The sequence below is a fragment of the Geotrypetes seraphini genome, chromosome 6, assembly GCF_902459505.1.
Source record: "Geotrypetes seraphini chromosome 6, aGeoSer1.1, whole genome shotgun sequence".
In the NCBI taxonomy this organism is placed as follows: Eukaryota; Metazoa; Chordata; class Amphibia; order Gymnophiona; family Dermophiidae; genus Geotrypetes; species Geotrypetes seraphini.
Genome location: NC_047089.1, coordinates 228,625,626 through 228,652,648, shown reverse-complemented (window position 1 = coordinate 228,652,648; position 27,023 = coordinate 228,625,626). Strand labels below are relative to the sequence as shown.

The 27,023-nt window shown below is 41.1% G+C and overlaps 2 protein-coding genes across 5 annotated transcripts in view; both read left to right on the top strand.

Annotated features, from left to right (window-relative positions):
* Nucleotides 1-16,716, top strand: part of SYNJ1 (synaptojanin 1) — a 266,393-nt gene extending 249,677 nt beyond the window's left edge. For 3 of the 4 annotated variants that reach the window (XM_033947940.1, XM_033947941.1, XM_033947939.1), the window contains one exon: nt 4,336-7,694. In XM_033947940.1, the coding sequence (XP_033803831.1) occupies nt 4,336-5,190 (855 nt within the window). In that variant the 3' untranslated portion in view covers nt 5,191-7,694. Of the gene's footprint in view, nt 1-4,335; nt 7,695-15,208 lie in introns of those variants that run through there. The other variant, XM_033947942.1, reaches the window with a different exon arrangement.
* Nucleotides 16,717-19,187: 2,471 nt separating this feature from the next.
* CFAP298 (cilia and flagella associated protein 298) overlaps nt 19,188-27,023 on the top strand; it is a 33,947-nt gene continuing 26,111 nt past the window's right edge. Inside the window, exons 1-2 of the mRNA XM_033947943.1 lie at nt 19,188-19,320; nt 21,257-21,404. Coding sequence (XP_033803834.1) covers nt 21,266-21,404 — 139 coding nt within the window. The 5' untranslated portion in view covers nt 19,188-19,320; nt 21,257-21,265. The remainder of the gene's footprint in view (nt 19,321-21,256; nt 21,405-27,023) is intronic.

The window sequence follows — 27,023 nt, the reverse complement described above, 5'->3', positions numbered from 1 at the left end:
TTCCCTGCAGAAGTGTTGCGCTGACCAGCATTCCGCTCCCTGACGTCAATTCTGACATAGGAGAGAAAGTTCCAGGCCAACAAGGCATTTCTCCTCATTCCATCCAGCCTGAGCCCCATCTCTCCTTGATCCAGCATTTCCCTTCTGTGTCTGTCAGAATTACCATTCCACCTATTTTCCAGCATCACCCTTCTTTGTGTCCATCTCACCTATATCCCTATCTCACCACTTTTTCAGAATCTTCATTTGTCTCTGTCCTTATCTTTACGCCATGTTCACCATTTGCCCTTTCAATGTCTTTATCTCCCTCCCTTTTTCAGCATTACTTCTATGTCTCTATTCACCTCCTCTTCATGTCCCCTCTGTATCTCTATCCTTATTCAGTAGGTCCTGCTTACCCTTTCTCTTCTTTGTGTCACTATCTCCATTTTCAGCTATCCCCCCTTTTCCTTTGTTACTGCACCCTTTTCCTTTGTTACTGCTAGAATCTTTCCACCCTCCCTCCACTCCGGCCCAGCCCAGTATGAAATATTTCCTTTTATTTCCCTCCCCTCTCTCTTTCTCTCTCTTTTCTGCTCCCTCACCCATGAGTCCTGCATCTGGCCCTCTCCCTTCTACCTGCACCTGGCAACACCCCCCTGCTCCGCGGCTCTCTTCAGCAACTCGTCAGCAGCAGTGATCAAGACAAGCTGCCGACATCGAGGCCCTCCCTCTACGAGTCCTGCCTTTGTGGAAAAAGGAAGTTGAAACAAGCGGGACTCGCAGAGGGTAGGCCCCGACGTCAGAAGCTTGTGTCGATCGCTGCTGCTGAGTTGCCACGGAGCAGGGGGTGTGGCCAGAAGCAGGTAGAAGGGAGAGGGAGATAGGAAGGCTGTAGATCTCCGGAGCATGACACCGACCCCGGCCAGGATGATTTCTTTTTCAGGCGTGCACCTTACAAGTCCAGCGTCGCGGCGGGAAATAGCCATGCTGAGCAGTGAGCTCAGCACTACACAGATGAAAGCCTTGCTTGCTGATTGGTCCGGCAGCACGGCGGGGCGGGGCCGCCGGACCAATCAGCAAGCAAGGCTTTCATCTGTGTATGTGCTGAGCTCACTGCTCAGCATGGCTATTTCCCGCCGCAACGCCGGACTTGTAAGTGCCTGCGTGACACACTACCGGAGCCGCAGCAAAGGTGGAAAAGAGCCGCATGCGGCTCTGGAGCCGCAGGTTGCCGACCCCCGAGTTAGGGCGATGGTCTTTGACCAAGGGCCACTGCGTGAGCGGACTGCTGGGCACGATGGACCACTGGTCTGACCCAACAGTGGCAATTCTTATGTTCTTATGTTCTTAAGCCCTTTTTGCCTGACCTTGTTGACTTGCTCTGTCAAGCCTATGTGCCTTCTGAGTCAGCTAGAGAGTGGTCATCTGTGCAGCCACCCCATGTTTTGGCATCTGCTTCTTCACGGAGGCCCATGTCTCCCCTGAACACCAACAGCTGGTTGGACGGGGTCCCTGAGGATGGCTAGACGCTTTTCCTCTTTCTCAGGGTGAAGCATTGTTCGAGACAATGTGACACTGGGTGAAGTGGATCAGAGTCTGAGTGCTGCTGCAGGCAGGACAAGCAGGCCGCATATTCTCACATGTGGGTGACATCATTCATGAAGCCCCAGTATGGAAGATCCTAAGTGCATTTCCACTTTAAGAACTTTAGAAAATTCGCTACTGACCGTGCATGCGCAAGTGCCTTCCTGCCCGACATAGGCGTGCGGCTCCTCAATTCAAAATTTTCCGCAGGGCTGGAAAGTCGTGTCATTGAACATTCGGTATACTTTTTGCCTTGCCTTCCCACTCGCACATATTTTCTCTTCCTTTTCCAGTCTTTCTTTTTCCTTTATAAAATAAAAGTTTTTTTAAAAAAGACCATTCTCTATCTTTTTCTCGTTGCCTTCGGACTTTGACGGCAGGGCCTACTTTTTTGTCTCAGCCTTTCTCCTTTAATTTGGCTGAGGTGGTTTTTCCTAACTTAATGTCCCAGCCGTTAATGGGTTTCAAGAAGTGCCACAGTTGCCAGCAGACAATTTCCATGACAGATCCGTACTCATGGTGCATTTAGTGTTTCAAGCCGGACCACCGCTTTGATTCTTATTCACAGTGTTCTTTACAAAAGCGCACCTGAAAAAGTTTACTTCTTCAGCAGAAACAGTGTTTGGTTCCACAATGGAAGGAGACCAATCTCTGCGTCCTGCGACGTCTACAACACCAAAAGTAAAGGCACTGCTGTCTGTGGCACCAACAGCCAAGGCGCACCACATTCCGCGGCACTGAGATCTTCTTCAGCAGCACCTTCCACACCGGCATCGCAGCCTATTGATCCATCCGGTAAGCCAGCAAAGAAATCACCAGCTTCCTAGGTAGGGTCGCAGGCATCAGACATTGAATCCAGTCATGCTGTCTAAGCGACTATCCTTCATGCGACTCGCTCCACAAACCAGGGGTTTCTCTTCTTCAGAGTCATCCTCTTTGTAGTGAGTCGCAATACCAATGGCACAGGCACAAAAGCCAAAGGTACCAGTACCTTCTCTGAAAGAACAATTTGAAGAGTTCTTTCGTGCGGAGTACAGGGAAATTTTTCAGAAATTATTACATCCGGTACCGACTTTGCGGGTGCCAACCCAGCCTGAGCGTACCATGACCAGGGTTGCTGATACCAGTCCTCAGCCTTCGATGCTGTCTCCTAGAACTCAATCAATTCATAACCAATCCCCCAAGAATGCTTAATTGATTCTCAGATGTACCACTCCACGTTCAAACTTTATCATAACATTAAGCTAGATGTGCAGAATCTTCCTTGGATCAATTTCATTTATAATAAGTTATTGTTTTAAATATTATTTTTCTAAACTACATATAACTTAATTATTTGAATATTATAAAGTTTATAGAAATATTTAGTCAAAAAGACAGCTTTAATTTTGTGGTCGTTGTAGGGTCTTTTTGTGCCAACATGTTTCACGATAGAATGCTTTTTCAAGGCTGGGTTCCTGTCAAGAAACACAGCCAGATTATTAGGGCACACATACTAAGCTCCTAAAAATACTCTACAACCAATCATAACTAATAATATTTCATTGCTTACCTAATCATATAATGCAATCAATCTTGACCACTAACTTTTTACCAAATAAAAATGGCAGTGGTTTGATCCACTCCCTATTTAACTACCCCAGAGGAGACAGCTGAGAGGAAGACAATCATCAAGAATGGCAGCCAAGTGATTTTTTAACTCCATAATAGCTTCTTCCTGCAGAGTTTCCGACGGGCCACTTGATGTTGCAGGCGGAGTAGCTGAGGATGCCATTTTGCAGGGTATTGTATGGCCTCCAAGAAGCTTGCTAGGCTTTGATGCACAAGTTGGCATACCGCAAAAACCACCCGCTACCAGGTCTAGGTCTCCCTCAATTCCCCAAGCCTTGCTGAAGTTGTGGAAACAATTTGCCGGGAAAGAGGCAAAAAAATGCAGAGGCAGCAAAGCACGTCTTCTCAGGTCAAGTGCTTCACATGATCCCCCTCCCTGTTAGCTATTGTACTAGGCTGAACTGGTCCTGCACAATAGGCCGCTTCTGGAAGAATGCTGGAGAGTGCTTTCTGTACCAAGTTCTATCAGATGATGTTACCCATCAGTAAGAATATTCATTTTGCTATCCTTGGGAAAACATCTGCTAGCAGGTGAATACTTTTGCTAAGTGTAATGCAGGGAGCATTTAAGATGGAAATGGACAGATTTCATAAATGTTTAGTGACAGAATTTAGACATATGTAGGGAAAGGAGAAGGAAGGTTTCTGGCTGAAGGTGAGGAAAAGATAGGTATGGAATCAATGGTGAGATATCCAGAAAAAGGAGCAAGAGATGAAATTCTTCCTGGAGAAAAACAGACTTTGGTTTTAGTAGCTCAGGAAAGTAATTGAGAATGCATCCAGGGTATTGTGGGTGAAAGGAAGAAAGAGAAGCTGAGATAGGAAAGAGCTGTAAGGTATAACTGGCAGAGGAGATTACTTGCAGGCAGGCTTAAAAATCAGTGAACAAAGCTAGTGAGACAGAAGAGGGCAGATGGCCAAGGAAAAAACCTCAAGAAACCCCAGCAGGTAAAGAAGAGGGATCAAACTTCAACTTTTTCAGAATCAAAAGTGAGAACAATTATTCTGGCTGTATTTTCAGGGTCACTGTGAGGTTTTTTTTAGTCTGAACAACTTTCTTGTAATTGAAAATGCAGAAAAGTAGCCCTTGCCAGTTTTATATTTATTATATCTGTAAAGAAAGTGAAATATAACCATTAATCATCTTTTTATTTCCAGGTTAGAGCAAATGGAGTCAATGGCATTAAAGCTGAATCACAATTCTTCAATGACTCTTTTATAGACCTCTCGATAGATCTGCTTCCCATGTCAAAAAATCAGACACCAATAGGTATGTCACCTGATGCAGCTTTGAGTCAGATGGGCTCAGTAGGGTTTCCTGCTATGACATACAACAATGTGAATTCCATAAGTACTGTAAGTTGCACTTCAGCAATGCCTCCTATCCCAGCTCTTAGCAGCTCCCAGGAAAATATGTGCATCTCTCCCAACCCATTCATTGATGTAGAGAACACAGAAATGAGCTGCACCAACCCTTTTACTGGAAGAACTCAAACTGTAAATCCATTTATGACACCAGAACTGGCAGTAGTTTCAGAACTATCCACAAAAGAATCGGTGACGTGGAATGATTTAAATGATGCAAATTATTCAGAGCCCACTAAGAAAAAATCTGTATTTTCTATGGATCTATCCAAGGAACAATGTTCATTGCCAAGCACATTTTCAACCGTTGAAAATACAGAACTGAAAGGATGGGTAACTTTTGATGAAGATGAATTCAACCTGAAATTGACTGTCTCTCCCAACAATTTGTCTGAAGTCAAAAGAGTGGGCTCCACAAAAACTTTTCCACAACAAATTAACCTGGAGCAAAATATATTTGCTGACTCTGACTTTGCATTCAGTAGGAACTGGGATAGAAAGTCTGCTTCCTCCCATACACTGCCTGCAAGAAGACCACCTGCTCCTCCCATACCATCCAGATCAGTAACTGGCACAATGTCCCTTACTCGGCCTTCTACTTTACTTGTACCTAATGTTTCATCAGCACAAGAATTTGCCGACAGATAAAATTCCTAAATTATAAGGTGTATTCAAGTAACACTTCAAAAGGATAGTTGGGCATTGGAAAATACCTTGTGCAATAATTTCATTGTTTTGTCCACTGATCCCTCTCTTTATTCATCAAATTAATATATTTATAAAATACTGAAAAAATATATATATAATATATATGTAGGTGAAATGAGCCATTTAGAATTTCCAGGATTATTGTTAGATCCTCAAAGTACATTTAATGAGAATAAAGATCTCATTAAATACAATAATTTCAGTACCTGATGCAATTACATATTTGCAAATTGTTCTAGTAAAGAAAATAGTTTGAAGTCTTATACCTGGTAGAACCTCTTTCTGCTCCTCAGTGGTTTGAATTCATGCTTACCAAAGAATGGCTAGTCATTTAGAAAAGAGGTGGAAGAATGTAAGACATAAGAACTATAATCCAGGTGTATAATTGCATTATTTATAAAGTTAAAGAAAACACTCTTGAATGAACCACTATTAAACATTTATCCCCTAATTCTTGAGGCAGTTGCAGTATAGAAGTCAGTCAATTGTGACTTCAGAACCATCACAGGAAGTAATTCAATTCCAGTAAGTTTGTGAATTTTTTTTGTATTTCTCAAAAGCCATGCTCAATACATGTCGTAGCACTTTGTTTATTTTTGAATATTGTTTACAGTGTTGCTTTGCGTTTGTTTTAGCTCAGCTTTTGCTTTGAGAAGCAAAATCTTACAGTGAAGCTGATGCGATCAGTAGATTTGGGTCAGTTTTTCCATTCTACTGGTACCCACTCTTCCAAGATTGGTTTTCTTTTAACTCTACAACAATTAACTGGATGAGTGGAGGCCATGTAGTGACTCAACAAACAAAACATTAGCTCCCTCCTGAGTCTTGTTTCTTCACTGTATGTGCTGTGGTCTCAGAAGCTGAGCCCTCACCATTCCAGCTGCAGGCCTGGGCTTTAAATTATCCATTGCGCTATGTGTAATGCTATTCAGCTTTCTCTGGTTTTCAAAGTCTTAAAATAGTATGCCTCTGCTGTTCTGCTTTGTTGAACAAAGACTTGAGCTCTCATCTTTGCATTACTGCCGTTCAGAAAAAAACAGGGTATGCCCGATGTATTCTGTTACATCCAGCAACATTTCTGTCTTGCTAAAATTCTACACCTTAAATGTTTTAATGTTGAGCACTTTACCCAAAGATACCTTAACTTAAAAATATGTCATCTGAAGAAAGCAAAATTTTTTAAATAATGTGCTAACAAAGAAATAGCATGAAAAAAGCTGTATTCTTGGAGTTTACAATAAATATTACAATATCAAACATTTTAACAATTTTCCTACATTTGGGAATGTATATTCATACAATTTTCTAAAACAGTTCACAAGCTTTCTTCATTTCCCCTGCTGATAATATGAGCCTCTACCAGCTAACTCAAAATTATTTCCCCTTGTGTTTCCTTTTGTAATTTGAATATTTCACATCTTAGTGTGTAATAAAATGTTTGTGCTTTAGTGGATTTACTATTTATATTCTGTCAGTTCAAGGCAGATCACAACATAGTTTACTATTTGAAACATCCATGCATAATACTGCACATACATTGTTCATTAATTATGCAGGAAGCAGTAATTTACAATAAATGCACAATTATAAAACATTCATGCCTAACTTGTTAGCGGTACCCTGTTCTGTAACTGATGCAGAGGAAGCAAGAAAGATGAAATAGCTTGATTTTGTTATTAGTGCCTTTCAGCCCAACAGAATTCCAATTCACTTTTACAATTCAGCACTTGAAAGGGTAAAAGACAGTGGAGAACATAGAATGAATGGCAATAGGAGTGCAGGACTATATAGGATAGCATTTCTAGCACTTGGATTTATCAGAAATCTTTTCTACAACAGCACATGATAAATGTGAAACCTGCTTTTGCCTGGAGAAATGATTCTAGTGTGGTTCCTGCTGTGCTTTTATTTATTTTGTTATGCATTTTATAAACGCAGCTTTATTGTGTTTGCTTCAGTGAGATTTAACTGGTTAAAATCTGTGGTTACTGTTACGTAGTATGCAGTCAGTTTGAGTATCTATATCTGATCTAAGCAGAGCCTGTCTTTTCTGTTTGGTTTGATCTGGTGCACACCACAATTGTTAAATATTTCTTCTGATGATAAAACTACTGTCTTAAATGTCCTTAATATGCAACACCTCAGCAATGTTTACAGGATTGCTGAGCTTTCAAGATTCAAAAACAGAAATTACCAGAACATCAAAGTATATGCTACATAAAGTTATTCTGTGTATTACTGAGAAATAGCCGGTACTAGAAGCCGTATAGGTGGGTACTGAACTTAGAGATGAATCTGATTCCTCTAACCACATGTAAGAAATACAGTGCTTATATGATATATATTTCTCACCATATACTTCATGGAAATGCAGTATTAAAACTCCAATAACCTGCACCTTGTCTGTGAAAAATGTGCTGTAGTAATGAAATAAATTTAGCTTCAAAGAACTGACTTATTTATTTCATGATATGTTTGAATCAAGAGCCAGTAAGGGCTGTATTTTAAGATACTAGTCTTTCTGCTGAAATGACTTGGTTTCATGCAGTTTTTCCCATGTTTCCTTAAATTAAGTACAACTTGGTTAAGATAATCTCCAATGTGTCATACAGTGTTCCTGCTAGAACTGAAGAGAAACAGAAATGTAAGTTGCAGACGCTTAAGGGGTTAGATAAGAGAGTTTGGTTCTAGGCGTTCTTACCCCTGAACCCAGCACCCTTTTAACTGAGCACTACATTCTCTATCCCCTTATTAATTTCCCACTTGGAATGACACTGACCTGGCACACAGGGGCTTCCATTCTGTGACAGCAATTGGCATGTCTCCTTTTTTTGTCAGATATTGGTATACCGAAGAAAGCTTGTCAAACACTGAGATGGATCGGTAAAACCTCCACTTAACAGGTTCTTTCTTTTTTTTCCCTTTAAAATATTAATCATTTTGATTTTTTTTTAATGAGAAATATTGTTAGATTTTTTGTTAATATGCTTTGTCCGGATAATTATGGATGTGGTTTTGTAACCCGTTTGGGCTACCTTGGGAGGACAGGCTAGAAATCTAAATAAATGACTAAAGTACTTACCAGTTGATGTTACTGACTAAAACTGGTAAGACTTATAAATAAGTTTGATTGTTTGATCAGAGTATAATTTTGCTAAAAACTGGCATAAAATGTAAGTGCAATAATTTAACACCAAATATTTTGGACTTTGCGTTTTCATGTCCTTATTAATTGCATGGTCCTATAAACTAGGGAAAGACTAAAGAAGTTAGAGCTCTTCAGCTTGGAAAAGAAGTCTGAGGGGAGATATGATTGAAGTCTACAAAATCCTAAATGGAGTAAAACGGGTACAAGTGAATTTATATATATATTTTTTTTTACACCATCAAAAATTACGATGACTAGGGGACACTCTGAAGTTACAAGGACATGCTTTTAAAACCAATGGGAGAAAATTATTTTTTCACTCAGAGAATAGTTCAGCTCTGGAACATGTTGCCAGAGGATGGGGTAAAAGAAGTTAATGTAGCTGGTTTTAAAAAAGGTTTGGACAAGTTCCTGGAGGAAAAGCCCATAGTCTGCTATTGAGACCGACATTGGGGAAACCACTTCTTGCCCTGGAATTGGTATCGAGGAATGTTGCTACTCTTTGAGCTTTTGCCAGGTACTTGTGACCTGGATTGGCCACTGTGAAAAAAGGATTCTGGGCTAGATGGGACCATTGGTCTGACCCAGTATGTCTATTCTTTTGTTCTTAAATAGAGAGAGAACCACCTATAAATTTTAGAGCCTTATTAATTCAACCACATCAAGCTTTTTTTTTTTCTAAATACACCTAGCTGCTTTGAGGGTCATTTACTAACAGCATGTGTTATTTACTACTACTAAGCATTTCCATAGCACTACCAAACATACTCAGTGCTGTGCACATTATATACAGTACCACAAAGCCTATAGTGCAGCTTGCAAGCAGTTATGCCAGATGTTAGGAATTCATTCTGAAGGTAATCTGCTCTCTTACAAACTTCTTTTTTATGTATAGAGGCATTTATCATACATATTGTATATAACAGATGGGAAAAACATTAAAGGAATTTCTGCTCAAAATTCATGGCAGCTAATTATCCATTGACGAAGGAGTCCACATGCTGATCTGCAAATGTGAGAATCATGTAGGTTCTGAGTTTACCTTGAAGAGAGAGAGTTGCAGCTGCCAGAAGCTGATGTGGTTAAATTTTGCATCATATACCTTTCCCTAAAAATCAATTCTCAGATTCAGCAGCAGCTTAACATCAGCATCCCCCTTTGAGTCAAATTTATTTTTTATTTTAAGATATTTATAAATACCTATTGCTATAGCTCTTGACTATGTATAAGAAATACATACAACTAAAAATAGACTTTTTTAAATTTAACATTAAAAGAAAACCTGAAATAATCAAAGTCACATCCTGATTAAAACACAAAGTAAAGGCTGCTTGAAAGTAGAAAGCTTTTACCCATTTACACAGTACAGAAAGCAATCTGTCCACAATCGAGGATCACTTGGTGAAAGGATTCTGTTACATATTTTTACTCTTTGAAATAATTGCAAGGAAAAACCAAAACCCTCAAACCTTGAGAACATAAGTTTCAAGTAGGGCAATAAAAAATACGATTCAAATAATGAGAGGGGCAAAGATAGTTTCACTTTATTTTGATTTATTTATTGGGATTTATTAACTGCCTTTTTGAAGAGATTCATCCAAGGTGGTGTAAAGCAAGTACAGTTCAACATAAAACATAACAGCATAACAATAGTAAAATAATACAAACATAAATGAATGAGGTAAACTCAAAATCAGCAAATTAAAATTTAAGATTATCATGTAACAGTTTAGAACATGAGGAAGGACCTGGCAAAGATTGAAGAATGGTATGAAATTTGGCAGCTAAGATTTAATGTTAAGAAATGTAAGGTCATGCATTTAAGCTGCAAAAACCTGAGGGAACAGTACAATTTAGGGGGTGAAGAACTAGTGGGACTTGGGAGTGATAGTATGTGATGATCTTAAGATAGCCAAACAGGTTGAAAAGGTGCAGGCAAAAGCTAGAAGGATGCTAGGGTACAAAGGGAGAGGTATGGCCAGTAGGAAAAAGGAGGTATTGATGCCCCTGTATAAGACTGGTGAGGCCTCATTTAGAATATTGTGTACAATTCTGGAGACCGCACCTTCAAAAAGATATAAAAAGGATGGAGTCAGTCCAGAGATACGTGGTCTTCGTCATAAGGCATATGGGGACAGACAAATATCTCAATCTGTATACTTTGGAGAAAAGGCAGGAGAGGGGAGATATGATACCTACATGGAATAAGTGTACATGAGGCGAGTCATTTGAAAGGAAGCTTCAGATTGAGAGAGCATCGCATGAAGTTAAAAGGTGATAGGCTCAGGAGTAATCTAAGAAAACATTTTTATTTATTTTTTTACAGAAAGGTGATAGATGCATGGAATAGAATCCCGGTAGAGGTGATAGGCAAAAACTGTGTTTGAATTCAAGAAAGTGTGGGACAGGCACATGGGGTCTCTTAGGGAGAGTAGGAGATAGTGGATGGACTGGATGGGCCATTTGGCCTTTATCTGCCATCATATTTCTATGCAGAAAAATATATTTAACAGCGCTGAATTTCAAATAGAGATATAATACAATAGCATAATATTTATTAAATTATATGTACATATAAGCTAGTTATGCATTCACTGTTGGTTGCCAAATGCATAACTTACTTTGAATATTCATTCCCAAACGATGCCACATGGGCTGCAGCATTTGATGTTTGTCATCTTAAATGTTTTCCAAGTTTATTTACAGTTTGATAGACCAGCCATCGACATGAATCTGGTCAGTTTACATGTGTATAAGCCTCGGACTTGGCAAGTGGATCAGTTAATGTAAATCTTTCATATCCTACACTAAAACTCTTTGGAAGAGCCCCAATAACCAAATAATTTCACACACATTGTGTTTACTGGAAGTCTTGGCCAAGGCTGTCTGTTGATAAAAGATAGGTTGGGCTGTATCTAACATTAGTTTTGCATCTAAAAATTGCAAAAAATAAAATAAAGACAATCTGAGCAATGTACATATAGTAAGAGGTTTTTCAGGATCCATGATAGACTTGGATCCATATAAGTCTTCATTGATTGAATGGTTGAGAACATCAAGCAGGTTTCTGAAATCTTTTCCTCTCAAATTAAACTATATTGTGAGATGCATTTTATATTTTTGAAGAGTTAAATCACTCGCTCTTCACTATCCTTGACACCAAGATCTGGCACAACCTCCCAACTGATATCAGGATGGAAACATTCTATAACATTCTGATGAAAATTTAAAACTCTGTTCTTTAAAAGCATACATATCATAGACTACTAACTTGAAATTTCTAATGTCACTTAATCCCATCCTCAAGTATTAAACCTGAGCAGTCAAAGAACCTCTATTCTCCCTTCCCCATTACCCTGTTCATAACTCTGCCCTCCTCAAACTGCTATAATTTAGTATATACATTCTGTAATTCCTTATATTGAAGTCACCTTTAACCTATTTAGGTATAACACCAAAGTGGTAGGCCGGGACAGGAGGGATCCGTCCCAGCTGACTAACATTTTTTTACACACACACCCGGTACCTTTATAAATTCTGGTGGTCCAGCGGTGTATTGGCAGGAGCGAGCTTTCCGCACGGCTGCCTCATCATATCTTGCAGCCAGCAGCACACAAGGCAGGAGCTTTTCACACTCCAGCCTGGCCCTATGCATGCATGGATATTCACTTAACACATGCATGCATGAGCGTGATGTCATTGTGTTGACATCCGCGTATGTGCGGACGCAACTTGGGGAAGGAGACAGGAGGTTTGTGTGGGGCTAGGAGCAGAATGGGGAGGGCCTGGAGGCAAAACAGGGGCCATGTGTCCTCTTTTTAAAAAGGAAATCTGGTAACCCTATTCCTGTGTGTTTTGTGTGAAGTGCCCAATCTCATGGTTTTATCAAACTTCCCTAATGGACATCAGTGTTACATAGAAACATAGAATATGACGGCAGAAAAGGGCCATAGCCCATCAAGTCTGCCCACTCTAATGACCCACTCTAATGTTGTGCTAGTTACTGTAAAAAAAAGTAACTCGTTACCAATTTCAGTTACGCTTCACTAAATTTAAATGCAGTCAAACCTCGGTTTATGAGTAATATAGTTTGTGAGTGTAAGACGAGCAAAACACTCCTGCAAACTTTAACTCGCAAGACGAGTGCCGTCCTGATAAATGAGCACGGATGCGCATGTAAGCACGCACATCGATAATGCACTTATCGACATGCGTGTTTATACGTAACGCACATGTACGTGATTGTTTAGCAGGACGGCGTGCAGCTACATGGGCTCAGGGGTTCTCCAACATGGTGTGGAAAGGGAGGTTGGCCTATAATTGAACAAGTCTGTCTGACTTCCCTACCTTCAAGGTGGGTTTAACAGTTGCCAATTTAATATCCCTGAAGCGCATCCATCGGGAGAGCAGTGACATGCGGCGTTGCCTGCAGCTGTACAGGGACCCCGAGGGTTGCCAGCGCCTGGCCACTCACAAACTACTGAAAGGGCTGCAGCACCCGGGCATCATCCAGATAAGTACCCACACCTGGGCCACCCCTTGCCAATTCCTTATAGTACACCTTTTGGGTTGTGGAACAAATCGTCTGCGTTGCCATTATTTTGTATGGGGAAATTTGCTTTGGATTACGAGCATGCTTCTGGAATGAATTATGCTTGTAAACCAAGGTACCACTGTAGTTACTTTACTAGTTACTAAAAAAAATTAACTAGGTAGTTAATAGTTACTTTGTTTATTAATTATAACTATATGAACATTATGAGTACTTTATTTTCAAATGAGTTTCTTATTGGCGCTGAGTATTAAAAGCATTTTGAAATGCTCGTTGGTTAAACTGTTCCTGCATGGTGTAAGAATCTGTCCACCAATGCTGAAAAGTCTCTCCACTTGATGGAAGGCTCATATTCTTCAGAATAAAAACACTTTATTCAGTTGGAGAGTACTGGAAACTAGATATATCACGTGCAGCATCATTCAAGAAGAGGTCTGATTCCAACTGCACAGCATTGTCTAGTTTATTTAAACACACGCTGCCTGATCATAATGCGAGATTGCTTAATATTTTGTTGTTCCTGGCCCTTAAAAATATCCTTCATTGTTGGAAAGATTTATCTAAGGTGCACTGCGTCACCTGGTGGAATATGCTGTGCCTTTCAGTAAAGTATGAAAGCGTCATTGCGGAAAAACACGTCTATATCTCAAAATCTGGAATCCAGTTATCTCTTATTGTAACACAGACTGATGACATTCAGCTACTTTATTAGAATATAGCTATCATTAACAAAAGTTATACATCACATTATGGCTCAACTCTTACATCCCTATAGGTGTATAGCTCCGGTGTCGCTCTGTGCTTTGGATACTGTGCTTGGTGTTGGCTGCAGGTTGTGCTGATACCCTCCTACTAGATAGGCATTATTCAGCCTGTTGTACTGTATTGATAATTATTATTCTATTAGTTTTTTTAACCTGTTACATTAACAGGTGCTAGAATAGATGTGTAGACTCAGGCATTTCTTTCTTTCTTTTTTTCTCTTTCCGTATGTCTTGTCTTTCTCTCTGCCCCCTTTCTTTCTTTCGTTATGTCTGTCTTTCTCTCTCCCTAGCCCCCTCTATGTCTGTCTTTCTTTCTGTCTCCCTGGCGTCTGTCTTTCTTCCTTTATTTCTCTCTCCCCCCTGTCCAGCAGCACCCATTCCCTGCTCCCCCTGTCCAATAGTACCCCTTCCTTCCCTGCTCCCCCTGTCCAGCATCTGCTAGCCTGGGCAACCTTGGGGCTTTTGCTAAGCCAGCCAGCCTCGCATTATCGAAGTGGGCCGGCCTAGCAAATGCCCTGTGGCTGCTTGATGAAACCGCGGCTGCTGCCTTTGTTGGTCCGAGAGTGAGAAGAGGCGTCCCAGCAGCGCAGGAAGTCAGCCAGCGTCGGAGATCGGAGCAGAAGGCAGGCACTGCATATGTGCGGCATGGATCACAGATGCAGGGCGCACAGAGATTGAAGTGCGCATGCGCGCTAAGGGTTTTATTATAGTGGATGATTCCTTCTTTGTGCAGCTTGTCTGTATCTTGCCTTGTTAACATTATTTGTATTTTTGCTATATGTTAAAAATCAATAAAAATATTTGATAAAAACACTTATAAAACTTTCTAAGTGCTGTACATAATAATAAAAACAGGGAACAAAACATACAGAAATACATACATGACAATCAAATGGACAACTTACAGGAACAAAAGGAATAGAGGGGAAGACTAATAATGGTATAAAGAAAAGTTCACAATAAAGATAAGGGCACATAACTGGAAAAATTTTTTAAGAGAATAGAGGAAATTGATTGATTAACTGATCAATTGTTTAGATATGCTGAGGTAAGTAGATTTAAGTTTTAAACACATCCTTAAAGAGAAAAGTTTTCAAGGAACTGTTAAATTTTTCCTAGTATGGGTTCCTCTCTAAGAAGATTTCAGAGCAAGTTCCAAAGCTGGGGTGCAGTGATAGAAAAGATCTTGTTACGTCTAGTGCTGATTATTTTCAATGAAAGAACTGAAAAGAGATTATGAGCACTTGAACGAAGTGCTCTAGTGGCGAAATAGGGAATTAACAGTCTGTCTAAAAAGATAGGAGAGTGAGTTTGATGAATCTTAAATGTTAGAAGGGCAATTTTATAGGAAATGCAATGAGGGATTGGCAACCAATGAGCATTTCTTAAAAGTGGCATTACATGATTGTATTTCTTGGAATTTGTTATGATTTTTATTGCAGTGTTTTGTATTAATTGTAATCGCCTTATTTGTCCCCTTTATTTGATTCAAAGAAGCAGATGAAGCTGGTGTCTTCACTGGAAGATGGTACTGCATTAGGAGTTATGTTTGCAGCGTCAGCCTCAGCCTGCAGTGCTTGCATCAGCAAGTATTTGGCACGAGCTCTGGCAGCATCTGACTGGATCCAACACAGCTTCAATTGTGGATGTGAAACATTTGCTATCATCAAATCATCCTTAGCTTCAAGTGGACCAAAGCGCTTAATGATTCCATTCATTAAAGCATCAACAAGTGGGCTGGCAAATTTGAGCAAAGGCCTGAAGAAGCTAAGATGTGTATGCAGGGAAGAAATCGTTGACAGAATTCCCATGAAACACTGATCTTCAGCCTGCAGTGTGTCCAGTGCCATAGCAATTGGTTTCATCACCTTAATATACTGTGCCATGAAAGCAATTTAATTTGAGCGGAAAGCTGTTAGGGAAAGCTTCTCACAAATGTCATCAGCAAAGTTTCAGACTTCTTCACAATAGAATACACTTTGACAACAGCATAATAGAATGAATTCCATATAGTAAAATTTGGTACAGCAAGTGTGGTTTCCGAAGTTTCATACTTTTACTGCACTTGCTCTAGAGGGCAATGCATTTTGCCAAGGTTCTACAGCTTAACTTCTTGTGACTTGCATCTTCATTGGCCCCTTCTGAATCAGACACAGCAATCAAGTTCATTGTGTGTCATTCCATCGCACCTCAACGATGGTGTGATGGAAGTGCATATTCTGTTGCTTCTGCATCTATTTGGTTGTTGAGGATGTCTGCAATGTTTGAAGCTCACCTCTCCGTTGTCGATTTGTGAGAGCACAACTTGGTTCTATGACCATTGTTTCTGAGAACACCTTGAATGCCTAACAAAGTTTGATCCATTGTCAGTAACTGTGCAGAGAACTTTGTCAGTGATACGAAATTTGGAGAGGATCTTCTGAAGTGTGGAATCAATCAGGTTGGAAAGTACTGGTATGTCATCCTTGCAAATGTGAACATGCCAATGCTGCAGGCTTTTGTTCCAATGTGCTGATCTCAATCCAGTGTATGGTAACTCCAAAAAGCTGCTGTTGTGGGAGGTTCATATGTCAGCTGTTGTGCAGACTTCAGTCTTCTTCTGAAGGTTGTCTTTCATCTTAGGCCACTGGTCCTCAACGTGTCCAGTAAGAGCCTTGTGAATCAATACAGTTTTGCCTGGTTGAAGACCAGTGACCAACTGAATGAATTCTGGTGACTCAGCCACTGGGAAGGCTTGTATTTCCCCAATAAAAAAATTTGTGATAATTGACCCTTTTCTGTGACACAATGATGCCTCCATTACTGCTCCATGAAGCAGCCAAAGTTTGCTGTTTCTTTGGTAGGGATTCTGATGCATCTGACAAAGAACAGCTTACTGATCTGTTCAACGAAGGTAGTTTATCATGCGCAGCCAGGTGGATGTCTTGCAGGTGCTCCTTATGATTTGCTGTAGTATTGGTTGCACAGCTGTAGGTCTGCTTAGAAGCCAGTGGACAAAGTTTACAATGTCCACTGACCCTCCAAGTGTAGAAAAATGATTTGAAGACTGCTCAAATGAGGTTCTGTTGTGATTATAATTTTTCTCCATTGTGGGCTTACAGAGGGTTAGGCTGCCGCCAGCGTTCATCCCCCTAAAGGGTCACCCAGAGAATCCCAATTTCCCAGGACTCTGACAAGATGCTTTTCCAGTCCATAGGTCTTTGTCATTGCTTCCTGCGTGAGAATATTTTATGTTCACAGTAGTCCTTCTGGAGGCTTCTTTTTGGAACTCATTTAAAAATAAAGTACACATTGTTGTGGTGTTCATAATAGTTACTTTGTTTAACTAAGTAGTTATAGTTAAAATTAATCATTTTTTTTTTTGTAACTAGTAAAGTAACTATCTACATTGAGTGAAGAGTAACATAAACAAGTAACTAGTTACTTTTTTTTTCTAGTAACTAGCACAGCACTGCCTGGGAGGCAGCAGTTAGGCTGCACCAGGCTGTGAGGCAAAGGCTTGTACTGCTGGGACCACAAATAAAAGCCTGAACCACCTTAGCCTCTGCTGAAGGTAGAGAAAATACTGAGCTTAGCTTTTCTCCCAAGTACTAAAAAAATATATCAGTGCTCTCACTAGGAAAGATCAATTTTCTACCTCCTTCTGCTGGTAGGAAGATATAGCACCTGCTTCTAAAGGTTAGTACTACCCAGATCTCAGGGAGGGAAGAACGGAGTCGGGAGGGATGGAGACTGCTGGGCAATTATGGTGGGGGGACGGGGACATGCAGGAATAGGAAAAATGGCAAGGATAGGCTAAGAGCAAGATGCTGGATCATGTGGGAGGGGGCCACCGGGGAAATGCACGACACCCTCCATGAGTCCCCAAGCAATTGCTAGACTAGAGCCTCAACAGTGTTTAGAAAGCAAACCATGCAGATCTTTCCTAATTTATACCCCCCAGCTGCAATGCTAGAAGATCTCAGCCCTCAATTTCTTTTATGGTGAGTGAATAGACAATTCTTGGTGCCTTGTAGCATTCCTACTGTGGTATCCCATTCTCCTTTTAAACAACTTCCCTGCTCCAGCAGGGCGGAACGTTGCTGAGGGAGAGAAGTTGAATCAGAGGGGATGGGGAAGTGCATGCTGTGAGAGCTGCCATACTCATGTTACCCCTCTCCTACAATCACTTCACTGGCTTCCTATCTGTTTCCAAATACAATTCAAACTCCTCTTACTGACCTACAAATGCACTCACTCTGCTGCCCTTCACTATCTCTCTTCACTTATCACTTATCTCCCCTCCCCCCTCCTGTGAGCTCCAGTCAGCTGATACGTTCCTCCTATCTGTGCCCTTCTCTTCCGCCGCCAACTCCAGACTCTGCCCTTTCTACCTTGCGGCACCATATGCTTGGAACAAGCTGCCGGAATCCCTGTGGCAGACTCGGTCTCTGTCAGTGTTCAAGGCCCAGTTAAAAGCCCACCTCTTAGAGACTGCCTTCAACATTTAACCCCTCTCACCTTGTTCGCATCTTTAACCCTATATGTCTTGTGTGTCTGTCCTAGTTAGATTGTAAGCTCTTCTGAGCGGGGACCATCTATTAAATGTCAACATGTACAGTGCTGTGTACACCTTTCAGTGCTATATAAGCGATAAATAGTAGAAATAGTACTGTAAGTGGTAGGTGCCCTCAGGAATAGTTGGAAGGCAGTGTTGCCAGTTGGGCAAGTTTTCTACCCAACTGCGCTAGTTTTGAAGGCCAGTGGAAAGTTATGGGTTTTAATCTTACTCCTCAACCCTCCAACCCAGCCAGCTGATTAACCGCTCCCCTTTACTGTATTCATGACATCCTGTTTGTCTGTTTAGATTGCAAGCTCTTTTGAGCAGAGATTGCTTGCATCTGGTAGCACTATAGAAATAATTAATAGTAGTAGTAGCTGTGAAGAGTTTCAGTCTTTGGGAAGCAGAGCTGAGATTGTGATATCATAATGCCTCATTCCACCTATAAGAGCCAACCTCATCAGTGATGTCACAATGGCTTGATTGTCCTGTACTCCCCTCTGCCCTCCAACCCAGCCAGCTGATTAACCGTTCCCCTTAATGTATTCATGAGATCCTGTTGTCTGTCTTGGCTGTTTAGATTGTAAGCTCTTTCCAGCAGACTATTTTCTTCTTTGTGACTCTGTGCAGCGCTGTGTGCGTCTGGTAGTACTATAGAAATAATTAATAGTAGTGGTAGTAGTATTCTTGCAATGTGTGCGGTTTTGATTTTGTTTGGTTTTTTTTTAGCGAGTAATGGTATCGTATTCCCTATTGAACCGATGAGCTACGCAAACTTCAGTCTTGCAGTTCCCCTTCTCTGAATTCCAAGCCTCATTCTAGTGCACCAATTGCTGCTCTCGTTATATTTCAAGCTTCATTCTAGTACACCAATAGTATGCTTAGCTGTATTTCAAGCCTCATTCTGGTCCTCCAATAGTTTCTCTTGTTGTTTTCCAGACCTCATTCTGGCATTACCACCAGTGCCTGGGCTTTCTAAAGTGCTTTGTGGGGCTCGATCTCCCTTGGCAACGTAAGGACTACAACTAGCCACCCTGAAGCAGAGGTTGGAAGCAGGAGAAAAAGTGTAAGAATAAACTGACTTTTCTGTTGTTAATTGCTCTCCTCTCCACCTTATATCTCCAGTGTCCGGTTCTCTTGCCCCCCCTCCCCTAGTATCTGCTTCCACCTGTATTCCAGAGTTGGATCACGGTAACAAAATTATCCGCCCCCTCCAAAATAAAAAAAAATGAAAATGCCTTAAACATGAGTACTTTATAAAGTACTTTAAAGAAGGAAAAGATCTCAAAACAGTTGTCCCTTCCATGGTAATGTGACATTTGTCATTGCTTAAAAGACACACCTCAAAATGTAATATTTAAAAGCATGTCTTAAGGGAGGGCAGATTTGGAGCCTGAAAGTTAATCAGGGAGGGTGGCTTAAGGCTGAAGATTCGCTAGGATGTTCAGTACTCTTACACCGGCTCTGCTGTTTGATCAATCAGGTTCTATAGAGAGACTGTGCTGGTGTAGATTTTTGTCACTTTCTTAATAACACTGTGGCAGTGGTATAGCAAATGTTGGCCCCACTTTGGCCTTAGACCTACCCAGTAGCAGCACATCTACATATAGTTGGAGGGAATCTCCAAGCCCCACCACCTAAAAACTCCTGAAATCTCTCCTGCTGTGTACCTTTTAGAGAACTGATTTTCACGGTCAGTGAGCAATGTGACTGATACACACTGCCTTCTTTCTGATGCAATGTGCCTATGTAGAAGAGGAAGCTGTGTCAAAAGAAAGGCTGTGGGACTGGCACGAGCAGTGCCTTATCAGTTGTGCTGCTTACTATCTGCGAAGATCTAGTCTATGCTTATTCATTGTGGCTATTCTTGACTAGCTAGATATTTATTTTATTTATTTATTCAATTTTCTATACCGTTCTCCCAGGGGAGCTCAAAACGGTTTACATGCATTTATTCAGGTACTCAAGCAGTTTTCCCTCTCTATCCTGGCGGGCTCACAATCTATCTAACGTACCTGGGACAATGGGGGGATTAAGTGACTAGCCCAGGGTCACAAGGAGTAGCGGGGGTTTGAACCCACAACCTCAGGGATATGTCCTGAGAACAGGGTTTGGAAATAATGCTTAAGAGCAATGGAAAGGAACTAGGAGAGTCAGGATTCAAAATCCTGTTTCTCCCACTGACACTGCTTGTAATTTTGGGCAAGTCCATTTCACTCTCTGTTATGTCAGGTACCAACTTAAATTATATGCCCTCTGAGATGGGGATCTGCTTGTTGTGTCTGACTTGTAACTCATCTTGAAGTCAAGTTTGAAAAGTTGTGATATTGTAAAAGGTTTGATATCCTTAATTTAAGAAATAAGAGCAGAGCAATTGTCAGTGTAGTTAAGGAAGGCGCTTCCCTTCCTTTGCCCTTACAGAATTACAGAAAGAATGGTAGATTGATTTATTTATTAAATTTTCTATACCATTCTCCCAAAGGAACTCAGAATGGTTTACATGAATTTATTCAGGTACTCAAACATTTGTCCCTGTCCCTGTGGGCTCACAATCTAATGTACCTAGGTCAATGTGGGGGATTAAGTGACTTGTGCGGGGTTTGAACCCACAACCTCAGGATGCTGAGGCTGTTGTAGCTTTAGCCACTGCATCACACTCTCCCGTGGAATAGTCTCCCGGTAGAAGTGGTGAAGACAAAGACACTTTCTGAATTTAAAGAAAGTGTGGGACAAGCATGTGGGATTTTGTAGGGAAAGGAGGAGATAGTGGAGGCTGCGGATAGGCAGACTGGATGGGACATTTGGCGTTTATCTGCCATCATGTTTCTTATTACTGCCCTTCACAAATGTTCTATATGAGTTTGAATTCTGTCACAATTTTGCTACGAAAGCCTTTGGCAATGCTGGGATTCTGTATATTTCACTGCCTAATTTTATTTACCAGTTGGCTTTAATTAGCTGCCATTTTCAAGTGACTATTGTGAAGCATTTTGTTTCTGTAGGCCTTCATCATGGTCCTGCTTAATGTAAAACGTGGAGATGAGAGCCAGTTTCTGTTTGATACAACAGGAGATGTGTTGGTGGAAGAACTAACTGAAAAGATCACAGACATTTATAATGGGAGACTAAAGGTGCAGAGAATATGTTTGGGTGAGTTAATTCCCTATTCTTTCCTGTACTTTGTTCCAGTTCAGAGACAGCCAGACCCTTTGTCAAAGCATACAGGTCAAGTCTGGATGTAGTATTCATGACCAGATAAGGGAATTTCTCTCTTCCAAGCAAGTCATAAATACATTAAGTCCAATATGAAATTAGCATACTGACCACAATACTGTATTTCATATCATTTAGTCTGATGTCAGTTAGACTTACAACACAGAAATGTCCTAGGGAAAGGCTAGGAAGTTGTTAACTGTTGCAGGGAATTCATATCGGTTGTCTAAAGAGAAAAGTTGGACACAGGAACCTTTCTGCAATTGCACAGACAAAGATGAAGGCTAAACATTTTGCAATGACACCCCAGTAAATACCACTGAAAAGTTCCACACTACCAAACTAAAACTTTTATCAGGACCAGTCAGAAGTGGCCACTGCGTTACATTTAAGCTGTCAGCCTCAAGCCAACTTTCACCTCGTCATCAGCCCCAGGTATTTTATCAATTACTGTACTCTTTGAAAAGTTTCAAGCCATTCAGTTTTATTCTTGAAGTTTATAATTTGGAACAGCTTATCTAATTAATTGTGTAGGAGAGCCCAAACCGACATCAATTTAGTTTGGTGGAACCTTTCAGTGGTTTATTGCTACACATCCTGCTACCTTAAGTTGTGGGCCATATAATTCTACCCCGGTAAAAACAACGTTGTCAAATTCCATTGTTCAGGATGTGTTAAAATCTCATTTTTTTCATTTTTGATAGAATTCTTTCTTTTAAATTAGCATTTTACATTACATTACATTACTGACTTCTATTCCGCCTGTACCTTGCAGTTCTAAGCGGATTACATCAGAAGATAGCTGGACATTTCCAGGAACAAAAGTTACAATTAAGAGAACTGGACATTTCCAGGAAAAAGTTACAATTAAGGAGCTGGAGACATTGTACAATTAAGGAGCTGGTTCATAATAAAGTTTTGAGAAGAGGGTACCAGATAGATGGAGAGAACAGGAAAAGTGTTGGATGATGCTGGAAGAATACAAGGAAGTTAAAGAGTAGAAACTGTCGCATTGATGGGTCTTTGGAGGATAATACAAGTAGAGGGTGGGAGGGGGGAGATTGCAAGAGGGGAGGAGAAGGGGGTTTTGAAGTGGGCTTGAAAGTTTGCGCTTATCTGTGAATGGTTTTTAAAAAATCTAATGTATATCACACTGGGCAGCAGTAATTGATATTGCAATTAAAAATAAATTGTAGTAAATGTATTTATTTTTAAAATTTCTATACTGTCTAACCCTACGGAGCAGACGTCACTACTTCTTTACATAGAAACAGAGAAATGAAGGCAGAAAAAGACCAAATGGCCTATCTAGTCTGCCTAACCTAGTCTCCTCTTCTCCCTAAGGACTCCTTTTACAAAGCTGTGGTAAATGCACCAAATCCCATTAAATTCCTATGGGCTTTGGTGTATTTACCATGGCAGCATTGGTACCACGGTTTTGTAAAAGGAATACTGACGTACTTGTCCCAAGCTTTCTTGAATTTAGATACAATTTTCATCACCGCCACCTCCACAAGGAGGCCATTCCATGCTTACACAACCCTTTCTGAAAAAAGTATTTTCTGAGGTTACTTCTGGGTCAGACCAATGGTCCATCAAGCCCAGTAGCTTGTTCTCACAGTGGCCAATCCAGGTCACTAGTACCTGGCCAAAACCCAAGTGTCACAATATTCCATGCTACCAATACAGGGCAAGCAGTGGCTTCCCCTGTGTCTTTCTCAATAACAGACTATAGACTTTTCCTCCAGGAAATTGTCCAAACCCTTCTTAAAACCAGCTATGCTATCCGTTCTTACCACATCCTCTGGCAACATGTTCCAGAGCTTAACTGTACTCTGAATGAAAAAAAATTTCCTTCAATTGGTTTTAAAAGTATTTCCCTGTAACTTCATCGAGTGTCCCCTAGTCTTTGTAATTTTTGATGGAGTGAAAAATCGATCCACTTGTACCCATTCTACTCCACTCAGGATTTTGTAGACTTCATTCATATCTCCCCTCAGCCGTCTCTTTTCCAAGCTGAAGAGCCCTAACCTTTTTAGTCTTTCCTCATACGAGAGTTCCATTCCCTTTATCATCTTGGCCGCTCTTCTTTGAACCTTTTCTAGCGCCGCTATATCGTTCTTGAGAAGGAGATCAGAATTGAACGCAGTACTCTAGGTGAGGTTGCATCATGGAATGATACAGGGGCATTATAGCATTCTTAGTCATGTTAACCATCCCTTTTTAAATAGTTCCTAGCATCCTGTTTGCTTTTTTGGCTGCCACCGCACATTGGGCGGAAGGTTTCATTGTATTGTCTACGATGACACCCAGATCCTTTTCTTGGGCGCTAACCCCCAAGGTAGACCCTAGCATCCGATAACTGTGATTCAGGATATTCTTCCCAATGTACATCACTTTGCATTATCCCCTTTCATCCTCATCATATGCCTCCTCATTGCAGAGTTTCCTTTCATTTGAAAGAGATTCTCCTCATGGGCATTTTGACCTAGCAGTTTTCCCTTGCTTATTTGGGTTTCTAGCTTAGTCACAACTCAAGCTAGGATGACATGAAGCCTCATTCACAACTACAGAGGAATTTTTTTTTCCCCCTCAATTTTCTTTAGTCCAAGCACTGCAGTGACAATCCTCTGCTGGGACTTGTAAAGAATGACACGGGGAAAAATTTGTCCACATCCCTGTGGGATCAACCTCCATCCCCATCCTGTTCCTGACCCTGCTCCATCCCTGTAAACTTGTCCTCATCTGCACAAGCCTCAAACACTTATGATTTTAAAGTGTTCGAGGCCTGTGCAGATGAGGACAGAGCTTGCAAGGATGGGGCAGGGGCAAGAACAGAACTCACGGGGACGGGACAGGAATGGAGATAGATCCTGTGGGGAATGGGATCAGGGACAAATTTGTTCCCGGGTCATTCTCTAGCTGGGAGCCATGTGCTAAGGCTTCTCCCAGAACTCTACAATTATGGGCTTTAAATTCAACCACTAGGTGTCAGCCTTGTACCACATACTGTTCACTTCTTAACAGACCGTTATTTTACATAAATGAAGCCTATAAAACCACAATTCATTTAATCTAATGACATTACTTATAATTGTAAACAGAGTACTGTTTTGACTTTTACCCCTGCATGTTTTCACTCTTCCTGTCTGAGATGTGGACTTTTACACTTTGGGCTCCTTTTACGAAGGTTCATTAGGGCCTTAACACGCGGAATAACGAGTGCTAAATTGCCCCGCGCGCTAGCCGCTGCTGCCTCCTTTTGAGCAGGCGATAGATTTTCGGCTAGCGCGCACTAAAACGTTTAGTGCACCTTCATAAAAGGAGCCCTTTGTGATATTTCTCTTTCTGGACAATTATCGAAGCTTCGGTTCTGTGTACTAAGCCAGCAATTTCTTGCCTCCCAATGTTACCCTTGCATTGGGGACTACACGGGGGTGAAACAAACCTAACTTCAGATACTGTCATAGAACCAAACACTGCAGATGTGCAGGTGGGAGTTTCCAGAGAGCCTTAAGATAATGAAGGATGGTTGCCATGCTAGTCTACTTGAATGCCCAGAAACACAGGTTAACAAACAAAATATATAAGGTATGGCCTTTTTATGGACTAACTTAACATGTTTGTAGATTTTGTTTTCAGATCTGAAAAAAGGAGCATCAGTTCCCAAAAGTTAAGAAATATATTGTTAGTCCAGTGAAAAGGTATCGCCTTTTCAAAATTAAACTTTATTATTACAATCTCATAAGAAAATTAAGCAGAGGACAATCTCAAGAAACATAAGATTTAAAAAAGGGCATTGGCTTGCCAATGAAAGAAAAATAAGTTTCCCGCTTGTAAGTGCAAAAGTCCACATCTCAGAGAGGAAGAGAGGAATCATTCAGAGATAAAAGTCAAAAATCAAAACAATTGGGGGGAAACTTCCCTTTTTATCAGAACCAGTTATCCTTTTAGTCATTCTTTCAGCCCAGCAGAATTATATCTAATTGTAATGGGCCAAAGACGACTTATTTCTTGCCTAGAAAAAAAAGCACCCAACACTTACAGGAGAATCATAAATAAACTAAATTGAAACATCTAGCCTTTAACTCCAGTGTTTGCATCTCCAGGTCATATATACAGTGGCATAGTAAGGGGGTGCGAGGGTGAGATCTTCCTCGGGGTCCGGCACCCCGCATCCTCTCCTCCCCCTCTTCCCACTCCTCCCCCTGCCGTGTGCGCACACGTCCCTTCCTCGTCCCTTTTTTACTTCGGCATGATCAGCAACAAACATGCTGCCCACGTTGGCTTTGGTGTTTTCTCTGACGTCACTTCCAGGACATCACTTACCTCGCCGGCCCACACTAAAAAGCTCTAGCGCAGCTTGATAAAAGAGGGGGTAAGAACATAAGAATTGCCACTTCTGGGTCAGACCAGTGGTCCATCATGCCCAGCAGTCCGCTCACGTGGCGGTCCTCTGGTCAAAGACCAGCGCCCTAACTAAGACTAGCCTTACCTGCGTACGTTCTGGTTCAGCAAGAACTTGTCTAACTTTGTCTTGAATCCCTGGAGGGTGTTTTACCCTATAAGAGCCTCCGGAAGAGCGTTCCAGTTTTCTACCACTCTCTGGGTGAAGAAGAACTTCCTTACGTTTGTACGGAATCTATCCTCTTTTAACTTTAGAGAGTGCCCTCTCGTTCTCTCTACCTTGGAGAGGGTGAACAACCTATCTTTATCTGCTAAGTCTATTCCCTTCATTATCTTGAATGTTTCGATCATGTCCCCTCTCAATCTCCTCTGTTCAAGGGAGAAGAGACCCAGTTTCTCTAATCTCTCACTACGGGTAAGGAACTAAGGTGATAACTTTTTTTTTTTAATTGGACTAACAATGCATTTTTTTGATTAGCTTTCAAAGGTAACCCTTCTTCTTCAGATCTGAAATCTGATTTTAGTTTCTCACTTAAGTGTACACATGAAAATAGCTCTGTTATTATGCATGGAACTTCTGGTTTGAGTTGTCTCCCCTGTTGTTTATATAAGGATAATAACATCAAACAGGGATTTTCCAATAATAATAATTTAGACAAAGTTTTCTCCCCCTTTTTGTGTTGAGGACAACAGCAGAAGAATCCCACTTGTGTGACTTAGCCCCCCCCCCTTTACAAAACTGTAGCACCGTTTTTAACTGCGGCAGTAATAGCTCCAACGCTAATAGGAATTCTATAAATGTTGGAGCTGTTACCACCACAGCTGGCGCTAAACACTGTGCTACGGTTTTGTAGAAGGGGAAGGGGGGGTTAGTGAACTGCTTAACTTCCAAAAAAGCAAAAATTGCTTATCTGTAACATGTTTTCTAAAGACAGCCATTCATCAGCAAAGAAACCCACTCCGCCTTCAAAGCTGTTCTTCAGCCAGTCAGAGCTGAATCAATGAAACTGAACAGAGTCTTAGCCCCTCTGAAGCTCAGGAATTACAACGCCCAGGCTTCTGTGTTTTGCAGAAAGGTGTGGAGGAATCTGTTCAGAACTGAGCACTCATGTCATTGGTGAATAATAGTCTACAAACAATACAAAACAC